The following is a 17,925-nucleotide window of genomic DNA, read 5'->3' on the forward strand; positions in this document are numbered from 1 at the left end:
TTGGTGTGCTCTTGGAGAGGAAGAAGGCATCAGTTGTCACAGTCAGCAAGTTGTTCCTCTACTGCTTATACCCATGTTGTTGGAAGAGATAAGGGCAGAAAGTGTCTTATCTTCCAGTGCCGGGAATAGCTTTAGCAGCAGCTATGTATATGTGTGGTGTGATGCTGGAAGATCTTAGTGACATTTTGATACAGTAAAACCTTAGGTTTTTTTAGTGTCATGATTTGTACAGGTTTTCAGGAACAGGAATAACTGCTTTGGTTTGGTGTGGGGCAGGAGAGGTTAACAAGAATCTTTTCCAATTCTGATGATGTTAAATATACAACTTCAAAACCAAGTCCAAGTTGTTGGAGAGTTAGAAAATTAGTTTTAATTCTGAGCCATTTTGCAAGGATAACCCAATACCTCTCGCTTAAACAATATTTCTGAGGACAAAAGTTTCTTAAACTAAAATCGAAAAGAACATTGGAAATGATGAGAATTTCAGGTGCATGGGAATGAGGGATGGTGTTAGACTGACTCAGCCACTTCAGTGCCTCTTAGACTGTGCAGCAGCGCTTTGATGTAGTCTCTCTGCAGCATTCCCTTCCTGAAGAGGGGGAGAATTAATGAACAATGAAATAATGCACATACTTAAAGCAAGAACTGGAAAAGTGAATGGTGAATAGTATTTAGGTTAGGCAGAAGAAATACATACATATTTGTGCCATAACGTGCTCACATTTTGACAGCTTGAGAAAGATGATGATGTGAGAACTTCTTCCTCAATTACCGTCTTGCTGCATGGTTGTTTCACCAGGCACATGCTACATCCTGACCAAAAGGAAGCAGTGCTGCAGGACTGGTGGTCACAAGCGTAAAGCCACAAAATATTGACTACATCTTAAAAATCCTGATGTTTCTTTTTAAACCTTTATTAGGCTTTTACGTGCTTTTTCTGCTGTCCCTTTAAATTTCAAGGTCTGCTCAAAGCATATTTTCAAGTTCACTTCCTCCCCCACAACTACAAGGGATAGGAATCTGAGGTCTCAATGAGCTGAAATTTTCAGGCTGTCACTTAATGGCAGCAGCAAAGAACTTACATCGTCTTGTGACAGTTTATGGAGATGAGACTGTTTTAAGCTGCGTAGTATTTAATTTAGTAGTAACCACTTTATAGTTAAATATTTATTAACTCTGCTTCAGTAGTAGTGAAAGGTACTTCACAAAATAAGTAGGACGCATGCAAAAGCTTCCTGCATTGTGCTATTAACACTACTAATTTTTAAGGAAGAAAAGAAGGAAGGCTTACAAGCATCATGAAGGAAAGATGATGGTAGTGTGGTCATTTGATTGCTCAGTCCAACAGCTGTAGATTCCTGCAGGGTTTATTCTGTGGCAGGACTGCATCAACTGAATGTGTAAGTTGGAAGATAAACAGAGGCTCTGGGATAGTGGCTTATACCACACTGTACTAGAATAAAGACTAATTGTAAGGAATGATCGTGCCTCTGTCAAGGATGGGGGTTCCCTGCTTCCACCAAGGGAAGAAAATATTAGCCTCAGGTCTTACATAGTTAATAGATCATATACCCAAATGAGTCTTTCTGGTGGGTTCATGGGAGCTTAGGGGCATCTGTCTGTCAATAGGAGATGGAGGCTGATCTCTCAGGTCTTCTTAGTACCATAACAGAGTCAATCTTGTCTAATTCTGTAATTGTAACTCTCTTCTCTGGGAGAGGTAGGAAGCTGACCCACAGAAGTTAGCTTAGATTACTGTTAAAAAATGCCCATCAGTTTTTTGCAGCACTTATGCATCCCATTGCTTGCTGTCAGAAAATTGACCAGCTGTCACCATGACCATAAGGCACGGTCATACTGGGTTCCTTGTTCCTTTCATTGTGTAGATCACTGTAGGACTTTAAGAAAGTGGAGGAAACTGAATAATTGCGTTCCAGTTTGTCTTCCTTGTTTTGCTTAACTCTCACTAACATTGACCTAAGGGAGGGAACCATGGCCTCTGTCACTTGGGTTGATGGGCTTAAATCAATATGCTGGCTCTTGTGTTGAAGTAAATAAACTAGAACGGAACTGCTGTTTTCCACCTGAACTGTGCCTTCTCAATTCCCTATTTTTTTGCATCTCCTACTGTGGGAATTTTCTAGTGCAATATTTGCATAGTAGGAGTTTGTTTTCCTTTGATTAACTTTCTACAATGCTCAGCTGTTTTAAAATAGGAAGGAAGAGCTGGAAGATGCTGTCACCATTAAAAATGCACCCAGAATAATTTCTTCTGTAAACAAGGCAATGGTTCTGTTTACTAAACCAGACTAAGAAAGACATTCTTCTTAGTGAAGACTTTCTTGGCTACAGTACTTTCTCTCAAACACGGAATGAAGCCAGGCACTGGGGGATGGGATGGTGAGAAGACACATAATTAAAGACCATTTTATGTTTCTAAAGGCCAAGTTAGGTACGCTCTTAATGATGGGTTGTTTGGAGATGGGGTGGACCCATTATCACATGTGTGCCAGGCTGAGTGTCCTACATAAAACACTGGAAGTTGTTACAGGTCTCTTATGATCCTGTTTGAAGAATGATGCTGACTTCTGTTCTCTTGTTTCAATGATTTTTTTTTTTCCAGACTGTATGAATATCTTTGCAAATACTTTGCAAGTGGAACAGGCTTTTTTTCTCTTCTGTGAATAATACTGTTATGAATAATGTTTTTGGGTTTTAGTAGATCCTTTATGCGCTGCTTTTCTTTGTCTTGTCTTTTCTCTGTTTTGTAGCTTGGTCTGACTCTTCAGCAAGGTTTTCTTACATGGAAGTCAGCAAAATCAGCAATTTAATCAGTCGCTAATTTAGCTACTTTATCTGAAGAGCTGGTTTGTTATGTTCTGTTTAACTGAAGTTTGCATTGATTGAATTAGGGAGTAAAGATAAACACTTCAGTGGGATGTTTCACTTTAGTGGGATGTTTTGGCAAACCTTTTCAAAGCAGGAGGGGGTTAAAAAATACTAATAGTGAAAGGGAGAAACTGCTACAGAATGCAGTGTGTTTTTCAAGTAAGTAAGAGCATCTCTTAGTTTGGAAAAGATCATGGAGTCCAACCATTAGCCCTGCACTGCCAGATCCACCACTCAAACATTGTCCTCAAGTGCCACATTAGACATCTTTTAAATACCTTCAGAGATGGTGACTCAACCACTTCCCTGGGCAGACTGTTCCGTACCAGTACTTGACAACCCTTTCAGAAAATTTTTTTCCTAATACCTAACCTAAACATCCCTTGTTGCAACTTGAGGCTGTTGGCTGTTTCTTCTTGTCCTGTCACTTGTTGCCTGGGAGAAGAGACCGACCCCCACCTTGCTACAACCTCATTTCAGGTAATGTGGAGCGTGATAAGGTCTCCACTGAGCTGCTTCTTTTCCAGACACTTCACCAGCTTTGCCCTTCTCTGGACTCGCTCCAGCATCTCAGTCTCTGTCTTCTCCAGGGCCCAAAACTGAGCACAGGGTTCAAGGTGCAACCTCACTACTCCTGAGAACAGAGGAGTGATCTCTTCCCTCATTTCGCTGGCCACACTCTTGCTGATCCAGGCCAGGATGCCATTGGCTTTCTTGGTCATGTGGGCACACACTGGTTCATGTTCTTCCAATGCTGACCAGCCCTCCCAGGTTCTTTTCTGCCAGGCAGCTTTCTAGCCACTCTGCCCCCAGCCTGTGGTGCTGAATGAGGTTGTTGTGACCCAGACAGAGGGGTTCAACTTGGCCTTGTTAAACCTCCTCCACCTGGCCTTGGCACATTGATCCAGCCTGTCCAGATCCTTCTGCAGAGCCTTCCTGCCCTCCAGCAGATCAGCATTCCCACTCAACTTGGTGTTACCTGCAAACTGACAATGTGCACTCAATCCCCTTGTCCAGACCATATCTTTTCTTTAAAAATATTCATTAAGGCTGAGGCCTGGGAACCCCACTACTGACTGGCTGCCAGTTGGATTTAACTTTGTTCCCTACCCTGCTTGGGCTCGGCCAGCCAGCTTTTTACCCAGTGGAGAGCACACCCATCCAAACCACGAGCAGCCAGTTTCTCCAGGAGAATGCTGTGGGAAATACTGTCTAAGGCTTTACTAAGGACTCTGTATACAACATACCATACACAGCTTTTCCCTCATCCTCTGTGTAGGGCACCCTGTCATACAAGGAGATCAGGCTGGTCAAGCTGGACCTGCCTTTCATAAACCTATGCTGCTGGGCCTGATCCCTCAGTTGTCCTGTATGTGTCTTGTGATGGCACTCCAGATTATGAGCCAGTTGCTGTTAATGACACTTGACTGAGCCCAGTAGGTGAGTTTTCCTCTATTTTTGCAGTTTTAGGGAAAGACTCTCACTGAATTACTGCAAAAACTTAGAGATTGCTCTAGAAGTTGGGAGTGACTGTCTAGACTAAGTTGCAGTGACCCTTCAAGTAGAGTCAGGGGAATTGGAGCTGAAGGGAGGCAGTGCTACTTCCCAAAGAGGGTTTGAAAGATTGGAATTGCAACAGCTGCAGCTTGTGAAGTATTTCTTCCAAAACAGAGCAGGATAGCCTGTAGGATACTTCCGGTTGATAGATTCTACCTGGTTCATTGCATGACTTTGTTACTGGTAGATACTGTTTTAAAACCACTCTAATGCTACAATTAAATTCTGGTGAAAGATATGAGTGGAAAAGAATTAGGAAGTAGTGGGTTGTTGCACTCAAGTAGTGGTGACACTGTTGGGTACCACTCACAGAAATGTGAGTGGCAGCAATTTGGTTTTCAATTTCTAATAACAAAATGGCTCTCTAGTAGTTTCTTGGCCTTCAAAATGAGTTATTAGGATATTACTAGCATAAAGCATATTGCTGTAAATCACTTGGACCATAGCCACCTTGAGTTTTCTTGCCTTAGAGCTGGTTAAAGTAACAGCAACTCTAAAGACTAAAAAGCAACATGGACTTTAAAAAAAAGAAAATTAAAAAGGTATAAAAACAAGCCATAGAGGCCAAGATTCTCCTCTTGGAAAATGAAGTAGTATGTTTGGATATGGCTTGTTTTGCTGGACAGCTGTTTGTTCAGTTCACTTTAAAATACAGATAGGCAAGTAGGTGTATATATGCATTGTGTGCTTTGACCCTGCTTCCCATGATGGGGGAGAAGTGAAATACTAGAAGGCTGTACCTCTCAAGTAAATTTCCACAGTAATATGTGGCTGGAATGGCTATTTTGGACTTTCACAAGATTAACCAACAACAGTTCATTCATAGCTACTGAAAAGGCTGCTCACTGTGTAAGATGTGAGCAATACAGGACTTGATTTTCCTTCAGTCTGTGTTGCCAGATACGTGAGTTCCTGATATTTCTCTGTTTTTCTTTCACTAGACTGTGCAATGAGGTGCAAACTCTATTTGAAAAATGAACACTTTCTCTGATGTTTTTCTATAGCTTCACAAGTTCAACAGATGGGGTCTTAACTTTTCTTCCTCACTTTGTAATGTGTGAAAATAACATTTTTCTGTTGCTTGAGCAATGAAGTTTGGCTTGTGTCAGGAGCTGAAGACTGTGCAGGCATAAGCAAATAGTTTCAGTGCATCTTTAAATGTCAAAACTGGACTTTTAAGAACATTCAGCAATCAGTAGAAATTTGTGACAGCTCATACCCTGTTCTGTTTCATCAGCATCAGCCTATCTGCGTCCTGCGCTGTGCCAGTGCTTGTTTAACTGTGTAATTACGGAAACTGATAGTGTGTGGCACAAGGAACAGGAGAAGCACAGGTACCTATAAAGGCCAGCTGGTTTCTTTGGGCTGCCAGTGGACAGAAGAGAGTTCTACTCTGAGATATCTTCAGAGAGAACCTAGAATGAACCCGTGCTTCTGTGCAGAGTACACACACATGGTAAGTGCAAAGCAGCATTCATCTCCTGACACTGGGTCTTTGTGTGAGAATCCAAAGTGGAGCGATCACCTGCCAGACTTGTGGTGGTAGAGAATGGCTGTAATAACAATAACTTTTCTTGTGTAGGTTTCCAGATGCTTTAGAAAAAGTTCATGTATTAATTCATCTTGCATTTCAGTTTCTTGTTTTGTTTTTCTTGTATTTCAGGTTTATCAGTCATGAAACGAATTCTCCTGGTTTTTATCCTGGCTGCTGCTGTTATGTATGGTATCCTGCATGGAAATCTGTGGAGAAATAACCTCTACTGGTATGGTGATGGTTCATTCATTTAGAGTGCAGGCACCTCATTGGCTGTATGAGAGATGTGGCTCTGAGTTCTTGTGTTACTCCATAAGTGTTTACTAGTAATCATCATAAGTGATTACTACTCTGTGTGTGTGTTTTGTGGTTGGGGTTTGTTGGTACTCTGAGGGAATCAATATGATCGTTCTGTCCTGTCACCTGTTCTCTTGTGTCACTTTCAAACATAGTAATTAATTTTAGCCTGGTTGTATGGAGAGGTCAGGACCTCAGTTCAGGTGAGGAGATACATGAAATGCAGAAATTAGGTGTCCACATCTCCCTCCACCCCATGTGGGTTTAGTGTTAGTTGTTCCATTAAATGTCTGATAAGTGACATGAGAGAGGCCTTCTCCACACATGGGAATAACTGCAGGTGCAGGGAACACCTTTTGAAAAGCTGAAATTTGTTGAGGCCTAGCAGCAGCCCTTGAGGGCAGTGAGCCTTCACTGTCTCCAGGCTCACAGGACAAGTGGCTTGGGACCTAAAATTCAGGGCACTTACTTGAAGAAGTTGAGTTTCCATTGGTCTTCGCACAGCTGTGACCAGGACTGACCAGAGCATTATGAAGATAAGTGATAGTTTTTAAAAGTAGTGGTTAATGTGCTCCTTTTATCTTGTTTATAGTATGCAAATGATACAAATAGCTTTCTGTTGTGGTTTCTCTTTACAGAAAACCACAATGTTGTGTGACATTTCCCTTTTTGCAGGATTAGCTTTTATGGACAGACTTCCTCTGTGAGGGCTTCTCCTTCCTATGTGACTAGTGGAGTTACAATCAGTTACAATCAGTAAGTTCAGCAGTTGAGTATTTTTGTGATGGGGTTGGTTTGTTTTGTTTTGTTTTTGGACAGGTGGGAGGGATTGAGGCTAAAATCTGTAGCCTTTGTCCATAGGCTCCCTGTTCAATTGTATGACTGTGTCCAGTGGCTGTTCCTGTTATGAACACAGTGGTAAGCTGTCTGTCAGAAAGGAATTTGTCCATGTCATGTTTCCAGTGTTTGTTTAATGTTTATGGCCATTTCCAATAACTGTCTGTAACAAGCAGTGAATTGTTGGAAGGACATTGGCTTAAAATTTTCAAATCCATGCAATTCTGAGTTATACCTGAATAAAGTTAGCACAGCTTGGAGGGCAACTTCAGTGCTTAAAACTTACTAAACCAGAGGTGTGTTTCACTTGCCATGTTCAAGTGCATGTATAGGCAGCTCTTGTGCTTGTGACTTCCTTAGATTTGTGGGACTAATGAGCACCTATGCTGAAACTTGAAAGCAGACCTCTCTTCTCTCTGAAGCTGTCCTGCAAAATGCCATCTGTGAGGCTGATTCTGGAAAGCAACAAGGTGGCCAGCTGACAGATTTCACAGGGTGCTTTCTCAGTGTCAGTACTCACATAACAACTTGAGGTTCCAAAAATCAATTAACCTTAATGGTCTCTTTGGCTTGTGGTTCTAATGTGGTGATTTCATTCTTCTGTTTTTAATGCAACCCAGAGGCACGTGTTGCTTGCACTGAACTTTACCTTTCCTTCTGGGCTTCATATTTGTGATTAACTGGGCTAAATCTCCCAAGTCGGGGATGTGCTTAGAAGTGCAGGTCTTAGCCTTATTATGAGAGGAATGACTTATCCCCAAAGAATCTCGTTTTCCTTAAAGTGCCCTATTTCCTTCTCCAAACAAGACTCTTGTCTCCTCCCTGAGAGCGATGGGGATGCCATGTGGAATGGCTGCAGGGGTGATTGAGCCCAGGAGTCTTGCTTTTCTGGAGGTGGGCCTGAGTTCTCACTTCTGATTAAGCCTGCTTTGATACTTGCTGAGCAAGGGAGGTCACAGCCCCCTTGGAGCAGCAGTGAGAGATACAAGCCTTTACTAGTAAAAGTAATTGTCCTGCAATAAGAAAGTTTCATCTTTGTAACACAGAGGCAGGGAGTAATGAAATATTGGTGTGATCTTAACTCAGTAATCAGCTTCTACTGATTGATTTGTCCAAGTGTCCCTACCTTGTTTATGCTACCCATTCCTGGTTTTGCTATTTATTTGAAATTCTTTTTTTGCAGGCTGCCACCTACAGCTGTGGAGAGGAGGAATGCGTTGGACACTTGTCTCCTGAAACCAGCATTTGAATCTTTACTGGGGTGGGTCTTCTGTGGGAGTTGGGGGGCAGGGAAGGGAAGGAAAGGCTGTGCTGATTGAGGTAGAACTGGGCTATTTACACATTTTGAAGCAAATGTTGAGTAGCACCCTGAGAAAGCTTGGAAAGATTAGGCCAGGTCCTGGCTGAAGAAGTCTTAAACCTCTACACAGAGACACCATGGCTTCTTTTTTTCCCCTGGTACTTTTTGTATATTAAAAAGCATGGCTATAATTTTAGTGCTGTTGCAGGTTTTAAAGCACGTGGAAGCATATTAACTCTGTGCCACCCAAAGCAGACTTGTAGTCTTTGAGTTTTGGTTAGCTCTTGGTCCAGTGAGGTGGTCCTGATTCCCTTGCCCATGGATTGTGCCCAAGCTGTCTGTGTGTTGGGTGCAGCAGGGTAGCTCTGGTGTTCAGCAAAGGGGCAGGAGTGGACTCAGAGGTACACAGCAAGAAGAAAGTACGTGCACAGCTAGGACAGAGTCTCACACCTTTGTGTAGCTTCTTTATAGAGACAGTTTGCATGAGCTGAAGATCTGTTCTGTGCACTTTGGTTATAGCCTGGGGAGGTTGAAAGGATTTCTAACCTCACAGAATTACTTATTTGAAAGGAACTAGAGCTGGAAGAGCTAGAATTAAGAATCTCTTCTCAGTAGGTAAATTATTTATTATGTCTAAGCTTACCAGCTGCTTCTGAACAGCAAAGCAAGGTAATAAATTTAATGTGGGTATTTAGTGCATCATGTCTCAAAGCTAGCTGGTCTTGCTTAGTTAAGCTATTGCACATTTCTCGGTGTGTGGGCTGTAGTGTCTTGTTGTTTGGGGTTTTTTCCCTTTTTACTGTTAGTATGTTCTGAATACATAGAGCTTAAAGAATGAGGAATTTGATTTGGGAAACTGAAAGAGAAGGTTTTCTTAACAGCTATTAATATTCTTAACAAGCAAGGCATGTGCTGACTGGGGCGTTTTATGATTAACATTAGGTTTTCTGGTGACTGTATACTTCTGTGTTAACATTTTAATCTAAGACCTAATATGCAGGATCATGACAAAGTCAGCGAGTACACTGAGTGTGTGCATAGTTAATTCAAAGGTGAAGCCAAGGGCATGGTAGCATGTGACATGTTTGTGTCTGCTGTTCACTCATTTTCCTGGACTTGGCACTAAGGCAGTAAGAGTCCCTTCCCTGCTATGAGAGATCCCTTTTCTGTGCTTCCTGTTTTTTGACAAAAGAAGTGACTTTTTTAGCTTGACACTTAAAAGGGATCATGCCATCATGTTCTAGTTTGCAGGAAGAATGTGCTTTTGAGGCAAACCACCTTGTGATCCCCACATGCCGTGCTTCTCATCCCAGGGTGGCGAATACACTGGTGCGAATACACTGGGATTCTTTCAGACATCTGCTTAAGCCAGAAGATGCACTGCAGGAGCACAGCCCATGTGCTGCAGCTGCTTAGGGGTGGGACCCTACTAGGGTTAGTCCAGAATATAAAATACCCAAGATGCATGTAGTGTGGACATCAGAACTCCATACTTTTTTGCTGCATGGATATACCTGTGTTGCCCCCAACAACTTACTGATGTCAACACAGTCATATAGTGCCACTTGTTTGGAATAGGAGAGCAGCTCAAATCAGGAGATGGTATTTTCGATTTAAAACACCTTGCTTCAAATCCTGTTCTTGTTTATTAAATTGCCATGTACAATAATAACTCTTAACTTTCCTTGCTACCTGTATAATGTACTTTTCAAACCTGAAGTTATTCACTGTCTTCTTGGGTTATGTATTCTCTTAAATATGTGGTCTTGTGGTGTAAGCTTTCAGTCACACAATTGTAATGACAATTCTAATAAGTCTATATAAATTGCACTAATAGACAAGTCTTTTTGCCTCACTCTTTGCCTGTATTTTCTGTTACAAGGTCTTCCCCTCTTCCATCATCTGCTTGCTTTCCCTGTGTTCATGGATTTTCTTCTTTTAAAAATGGATGATAATATGATAAAAATTGTAATAGTAGGATAAAAAGAGCTTTTTACAAAGCAGTTGCATGACTTACTAGCTTATGCAGGTATATCATTTGGATTTTTGAAACTTCTTCCCTTTTTCCTTCATCAGTGTTGACAAAATATACCCGTTCCTGTGCGCTAATGATTTTATCAGAGTGGCAGAGTTCCAAGGGAGCAATAAGTTTGAACTACCTTACGGAATAAAGAGAGCAGGTTTGTGTTTCCCATGTACCTTATTTTAAACAGAAATACCTAAATGGCTTAGGTAAAGCCACCTGAATCTCTTGGATTTTATTCCCCTCTTTCTTTCCTTTTCCATGCAAATTTTACCTTTTTCTGCTTCTCCTCCCTGTCAAGGGGTGGAGAGTGACTGGCTGTGTGTTACTTATTTGCCATCTGGGGCTAAAGCAGGACACTGAGCGGGCTACTCCTGCCAGGGAAGGTGTCACAGGAGCTGCAGGGGGGAATTGATGACACTGCCTGGCTGCTGGACCTGTGCAAAGGGTTTGCTGGCTCGTTGCCACTGCCAGTGTTGGTCAGGGCAGAGTAAATAGGGCCAAACACCCTAAGGGCTTTAGCCACCCTTTTGGAAAGCGTTGTGAAGTCCCAATTTCAGAGTTTTTAACACTGAACAGTGCATCTTCCTAGTCTGGCCTTTAGACTTCTGATTTGCCCTCCATCAGTGGTAACAGGGATGGTGCATTTTCCTGCACTTTTGGGGTTACATTGAGGAAAACTACATTTGGGAATGAGTTGATCTGTCCTCCGAGGCAAATTGAGTGTCCAGCAGGAGCCTGTCCACCAGGGTTGGGCTGGGAATGTGCCTCTGTCCAGCTTTGGACAGGCTGGATTGATGTCTTCTCCCAAGATCCGTAATGCTGTTACTGTCCCTGGCTATGTAGGAACCCTCTTGTGTCAGCTGAAGGTGGGTAGAAGAAAAAACAAAGTCAATTAGGATGTAGGTCTTGAAAATTCTTCCAGTTCTTACTTACTGTAACTAAGTTCTGTTGGTTTTTTTTTTAAAACAAATCTCAGGCTGTTTTCTATTTTGAGGCAGAAAAAAACTCAGAGAGGAGCTCTGATAAATCTGAATTTCTTCAGCATCATTAGTTGATCTGTGGCCCTGAATTCTGAGTGTTCTTACTTGGAGGCTTTTATGCACAGTGCATATAAACTACTGTGTGTGAAAATACTGTTGTCAGGGTGACACACTTACTTTTGTATTGGCAAATACTGGATGTTTTTATTAATCTTGTTTATATTTTCTTTCTAGAGCAATTTTTTCGTTTAGCGCTTTCAAGACTGCAGAACTGTGGCCTTTCCAATGAAGAAGACAGGTGAGATGGTTTATTTGCTGCTGTTTCTGCTAGTTGCATTTTTAATATTTGTACTTACCTGAAAAGGAATGTCTGCAGGATTATCCTGAATACACTCAAGTTAGTCAGGACACGGATCAGATTGGCGGGGTCCAAGCAGTGTGTAGCTGATTGCAAGGTTTAAGTAGGCTTGGTTTTACACTTACATAGCACCAGCGTGCAAGAAAAATTATTCTCTGAGGGAGCTTCCACTTAGAGATATCCTTTTAGAAGTGTGTTAGAAATTTGCCAGCTGAATGCAGTCCCATCTTCCTGTAGTATCTTTTACACTCAGATTGAATGTGATCTCCTCTTGCAAACTCAGTGTAAGATAGGGAATATTTGAGATAAGCAGGTGCAAACCAAGGTCTCCTATGCAGAACAAATCTTGGGCATATCCCTGTGCCTCTGCATCTGCTGGCTGCTGCACACCCTTGTTCCTATGTACGTTCAACTTCCTCTCCTCGTGGATGAGGGAGATCGAGGAAGACAGGAAAGGCTGGCTGTCCTTTGGGGAGTAAGAAGGGTGTGGCATGGAAGGGAGCATGCCTTAGGTAACTTGCTTCCCATGGATTAGATAGATTAAATTAGATCAATTACATTAAATCTCTTGTTGGAAGCCACATCTGCCAGGAGGTTTGGTTTGGTTTGGTTTTGTTTTGTTTTGGAGGGTCTTTGTGTTTGTGTGTCTTGTTTTTTGTTTGGCTTTGGTTGGGGTTTTTTTGAGGTAGTGTAGTAGGGTTGGCAAGTAGACTAAAGTCCTGTGTTTACGAAGTGATGCAGGTGACTCCTCAGATTTGCAGTCTAGGAAATGGGCTGACAACCTGACAGCTACCATGTTAATATACAGACTTCTTAATAGAGTTGAATGCAAATGAGGTTGGCTGTACTTGTTTCTGTTTTTTAATTACAGAGATCATACAAGATTGCTGCTTGAAGCCAAATGTCAGGATCACATTTTAATTAAACTTGGGTGGAATATGTTCAAACCTAAGAATTTGTTTTAATACTGAGTTGTGGTTTTTTTTTTCCCCTACTGTACTCCTTCCTTTCTCTGTGTTTAGTCTGTTTCTAGGATGTTCAAGTTTAGTCTTAAAAAAAAAAAAAAAAAAAAGGAAAAAATTAAAACTCCGTATTTTGTATCAAGAGTGTGATAATGGGGTAAATTTATACAGAATTGGCTGACAGAAGCTGCTCTTTTTTCTGGAGAAGGACAGTGCCAAATGTTGTATTAGAAATTCCCTGAAACCGTAAGTTCAGCGCTGTCATTGTGCTGTAAAGCAGAGATGTTTGGACCTTTTAAATGGAAGTGCCTGTCCTGTAGGTGATAAATAAGGAAATTGGTATTTATCCTTTGAATGTAGAGTCTGAGATGTAGATATGGTTAGTAGTTCTGGGAAGTAAGCCTCATTTTATTAAAAGTAATACGCTTCAGTGGCGCTGAAGCAAAATGAGAGCTGTTACTATTTAATAGGCAGTATAAACAAATCAAAAATACAATGACTTCATACAATATATTCTTTCTAGGTCCATCAGGTTTTGTGTACAGAACTCTTAGGGCATGAATCACTGTAGTAGGGAAGAGTTTTTATACATATATTTCACTGAGATACAGTGGCTTTTAACAGTGAAACGCTTTGGGAATTAATCCTAACAACATTTTCCAGTAATGCAGAATTATTAGGCAGCTCTGTAATGCTGTTGTCCGATTCAGCCTTCTTGGCTGAATAGATTTCCCCTATAAACGTTTTTTAAGGCAGACAAGTATTAGGCTAGATAAGCACAAAGCCCATGGTGCTTATGTAGCTGTATTTGTGTACAACTTACGTAAATCTGTACAGAGTGAGCTACAAAGGTTTTTTTTCCAAACAGTGTCATGTTCCAAACTTAGGTCGAGTTCTCACTGTGTAAAGGTCTAGCTCTCCCAAAGAGTTTGGAAATGAACAGTGTCACTGACTTCAGTTCAGTTGTGATTTCAGTTCCTCACTGAGTACTCTAAGGATTCTGAGCTCAACAATTCTTACAAATGCATTTGCACAATCCTGAGTCAACAAAATGTGACCTCTGCATCCTCCTTTCACCACATAACCTCTAAGGAAATAATTTGCATTCTTCAACTGGCTATGGGGGGGGGTGTGTGTTAAAGGAGCTGAAGTTGAGATCTTTTTTTTCTTTTTCCACTGAAACAGAATTTCAGTGGAATGTGGAGGATGCAAACCTTTTGACCTCTAAAGGCTACATTTCCATTTAGCAATATTTTTCTTTTATAGACTAGGAAAATGTTTCTTTTAGCATTTCACCATATAAACAAAATACATAAGCCAAGGCCTGGCCTTGAGGTTGAGGATCTTGTACACCACCTGAATGGAGCAATGGTTTGAGTACTGCCTGCAGACACTGGAGATCAGTTACCATGGTGTTTGCATTGGGATCCATTTATACTCTTAGTAGATCTCTGACACATAAAGGCAATCCTTTTGTCACTCAAACCTTTCCTACAGCTATTGTTAGGCCAAGGTCTTAATATTTTTCACTGGCGTCAATACTGTGCTGCTGATCGTAAGCTGAACGTCTGGACACTGCAATCTGTTACATTTTGCTTGTAGCACACCTGATACTGTTTAAGGATATATGAAATAATTTCTCTTCTTGTCATTTTATTTACTTGGAGAAAGGGTGAGTGTTTGGGGTTGTTTAATTTGAAAACATTATGAAAAGGAAATTTAAAGCAGTGAGGTTGGTAAAATATCTGGGAGTAACAGTCTGCTGAAAATTGGTATGTTGACTTCTGTGATCTGTAGTAAGTACAGATCAGTTTATTTAACTTAAGAATCTTTAAATGCAGTTCAGCCTAGCTACATATTTTTATCTCTATGTCATATGTTAGTTTTCTATGATACTGTGTTGTTTTTTTACATAAACAGTTCCCCTCCCTGCTTATTTTTGTTAGTGGACTCTGTACTACTGTGGACTTAGATTTAGGATCATAACTGAGGACATTTGAATACTGGAAGGGGAAGGGGAGGAGGCAGTTCATAAACAGCACATTTGTGCCAGACTTCCTGTTTGAGCCAGCCCACTTTGAGCCTGACAGAGATTAAAAGCTGGTTGTTTTAATTTGTTTGACTATACTCACGTACACTTCTTCAGAAATATTTGATCTACTTGTTGACTTTATCCATTTCAGAAGTTGAAATACTAATGTTAGATTCTTTATTGGGTATTTGATGGCAGCTGATAACTTTGGTTTTGAGTATTCATGTTATGAAGGGCACTGTAATTCAAAAACTTAATCAAACGTCAAATTTCACTCTGTTGTCTGTCCAAGTAGTATTAGTCAGCTTTTAGTCATAAGCAAAATCTGGTTTGTATTCATCAGTAAGAAAAAACAGCTTGGATTTGACTTGAGAACAGCGACCCAACTTCTGTAGCTGAGCAAACCTCAGTTGCTCAGCTCTAAAGTCTTGTTTTATTTTGCCCTCCCTGCCGTGTGTGTCCTGCTGCATCATGACTACAGAGAGGAGAAAGCTCTTAGTTGTATGTTAGAGTGGAAGGCATTATTTCAATTGCTAGAGGTTACCTTCGTGAAGAAGTGTCTTAAATCACCTTTTAGAAAAGCTGAAAGGTATATAATAAGGAATTACTGTAAGTTCATCTACATGGAACAGAAAAAGCAGTGCCTCCTCAAAGTAAATGCCAGGGACATGATACAACCGTATGCTAATCTTGTGCTTTTTTCCCCTCTCCCTCACTCCACCTTCATCACTTACTGATCACATTTTTTCATCCAGTTTTCCTTTTTCCTTCCTTACTTTTGAGTTCTAAGCTATAGCTGTAAGTAACAAGGTATAATTCAGGAAAAGGGCAACTTCTGTTTTCTTACTCCTGCTGTAAACTATAAGAGGCATGTGTGCATCAGCCTGCTTTCTTAAGATACTTTCAAACCAGGTAGAAAAATTAAATGGAAAATGAATGAGCAAGAGGGGTAGAGAGGGAAAGGGTTTAGGGGTGTAGAGGGAATGAGTATACTGAGGACAGGATGGTGTAACAGGTTTTCACCCCTCTGATTTCCAAGATACCAAGTCACATGATTTATAGTATTAGCTGGAAGTCTTTTTATGAATGCTTGCCTTCTACTAAGCTGCTCAGGAAACAGTAGGGAAAGGTGTGCCAGCTTGTTTCATGTCACCCAACCCCGAAAGCTGCATTTAGAGCACTATATATGTGTGTGTGTGTGTGTGTGTATGCATATACACATATATATTTAAAGGCAACTATCTCTGCAGATGTTGTTAATTCTGTAGGAAATGCAGGGAACTGCTTTGTACTTTAAGATGTTGCTCAGTCTTGGCTGGAACTGGCTGTTTTCATGGATGTTGAATAATAACTCTCAGCTGAAAAAACAGGTTGGACTGTTTGAGGAGAAAGACATTAATTAGTCTGCATAAAGTGCCATGCTGGGAATTCAATACAGGTTATAGTGGTTTTTGGGACACAGTTTTGGTGTCCTGAAGGTAGAGCAAGAAGTGGCATAGAGCCTTTTTCTTACTTGAAGAAAGAACCAAGGGAGTGGGGTGTTACTGTGAGGTGACTCATCCTCAGTGAACTGTGAGCCTGCTTGTGTCTGAAGAAAATACCAACATTTTTAATTTCTCATTGTTCCTGCTGCAGCCAAATTGAATGGCTTTTGCTCTAAACAAAGAGACGTTTTTATAACAAAAAAATGATGTGCTTACTCTGAAAGGAGGAGTTTACAGTCTTACATGTTTGATTTAAACCTTCCCTAAAAAGGCAAAATTACTTGAGTAAAAACCCAGCAAGCCTATTTGTGAGCCCCCCCTTTCTTTTTTTATTTAACACATTTTACTAACATTGAAACAAGACAGTAGAGAGCAAAATAGCATTGAGAAAACCTGTGATAACTTTGGAAATCTTACCCTGAGAATTTACTTTCATGATTTTAGCATCTCCATAATACCTTTCTTGCATGCTTTTTATCTCTGAATGTATTGTAAATTTGAAATTACTGTTTTGATTTGATGTAGTACAAGATCTTACTTTTTAGCACATGATATTTTATATACCTAGTGGTGCTAATTCGAATCTGGTCATCTGAGAATGCAACTTTTAATCAGGGAATCCATCTTGTTACATCATGACAGCATGCATGTCACTTGTTTAAACGTGTTTAGACAGCACCTTTTAAATAGAGGGAGGAAAAATCCACACCATATTCATTTGAAGAGCTGTCATGTCATGGGCTAAGGTTTTTCACATGATCAGTTAATAGGCCTGTAAGGTGAATTGTGAACATAAATCTTGCTGCTTTAGCTTGTGTTGGAGATGTGGAGTTGTACAATATTGCAGAAGCACCTTAATATTGAGTTAGCTTTTCCAGACATGCTTTGTCCTGGCTGGTTCCTCCAGACTGGGACAAGTTTGAAGGACTGTGGAAAATAATTTATCCAATGGCATTCGTATCACCATCTGGCTAGGTGATCTTAAACACCAAACCACTAGAAAAAGGAGATGTGTAAAAACAGTTTCACATGAGAGAAGCCAGTTACTGACTTAGTCAGTCCCTGAAACAATGCTTTTTTTTTTTTTTCCCCCCCTGCTTTGTAGGGGCCAAGGGCTGTAAAAGAAACAGGACCTCACTTAGAAAACAGGACAGTTAACATACAGAAGTATCATTAATAATATGAAGCCAGGGAAGTCAAGAATATTAAAACTTCTCTTTGTTCCACAGCATTGCCTGTCGACGGTGTGTCGTGGTCGGTAATGGAGGAGTACTTCGAAATAAGACATTAGGGGAGAAAATTGACTCATACGATGTCATAATAAGGTAAATGCTATCTCCTTTTCATTTTGTGTACGTGGAGCAACTGGTAATTGTCCAAGGCAGGTACTCTCTCTGCCCTTCTCTAGTTTCTGTGTTGGAGCCAAATCAGAAGGCTTGCTTTCTGCTCAAGTGACACACGGTAAGCAATTATGTGATTGTATTCTAAACCACCTTGGCAGAGTTCCCATATGTGCTTGATCCCTCTGAGTTTAGAGGGTGAGTGCACCTGATAATTGCTCATCTGCTATGTAATGTGATAAGTAAATGCTGGCCTGCTAAGCTTTGCTGTACCCAGACACAGTGTCTGTCCCGCAGACTAATAATGCGTGTGGCAGCCGCTGCACAGT

The 17,925-nt window shown here is 40.9% G+C and overlaps 1 protein-coding gene across 9 annotated transcripts in view; it reads left to right on the forward strand.

The window, feature by feature from the left end:
• The window catches only part of ST3GAL6 (ST3 beta-galactoside alpha-2,3-sialyltransferase 6), a 42,910-nt gene that overhangs the window by 13,545 nt on the left and 11,440 nt on the right, over positions 1–17,925 (forward strand). For 3 of the 9 annotated variants that reach the window (XM_032098618.1, XM_032098623.1, XM_032098615.1), the window contains exons 2-7: positions 6,110–6,209; positions 6,953–7,033; positions 8,298–8,375; positions 10,491–10,594; positions 11,655–11,718; positions 17,486–17,581. In XM_032098618.1, the coding sequence (XP_031954509.1) occupies positions 6,121–6,209; positions 6,953–7,033; positions 8,298–8,375; positions 10,491–10,594; positions 11,655–11,718; positions 17,486–17,581 (512 nt within the window). In that variant the 5' untranslated portion in view covers positions 6,110–6,120. Of the gene's footprint in view, positions 1–3,328; positions 3,370–3,405; positions 4,330–5,683; positions 5,903–6,109; positions 6,210–6,952; positions 7,034–8,297; positions 8,376–10,490; positions 10,595–11,654; positions 11,719–17,485; positions 17,582–17,925 lie in introns of those variants that run through there. The other 6 variants (XM_032098624.1, XM_032098617.1, XM_032098621.1 and 3 more) reach the window with 5 other exon arrangements.

Source organism: Corvus moneduloides, chromosome 2 (assembly GCF_009650955.1).
Source record: "Corvus moneduloides isolate bCorMon1 chromosome 2, bCorMon1.pri, whole genome shotgun sequence".
NCBI classification, from domain to species: Eukaryota; Metazoa; Chordata; class Aves; order Passeriformes; family Corvidae; genus Corvus; species Corvus moneduloides.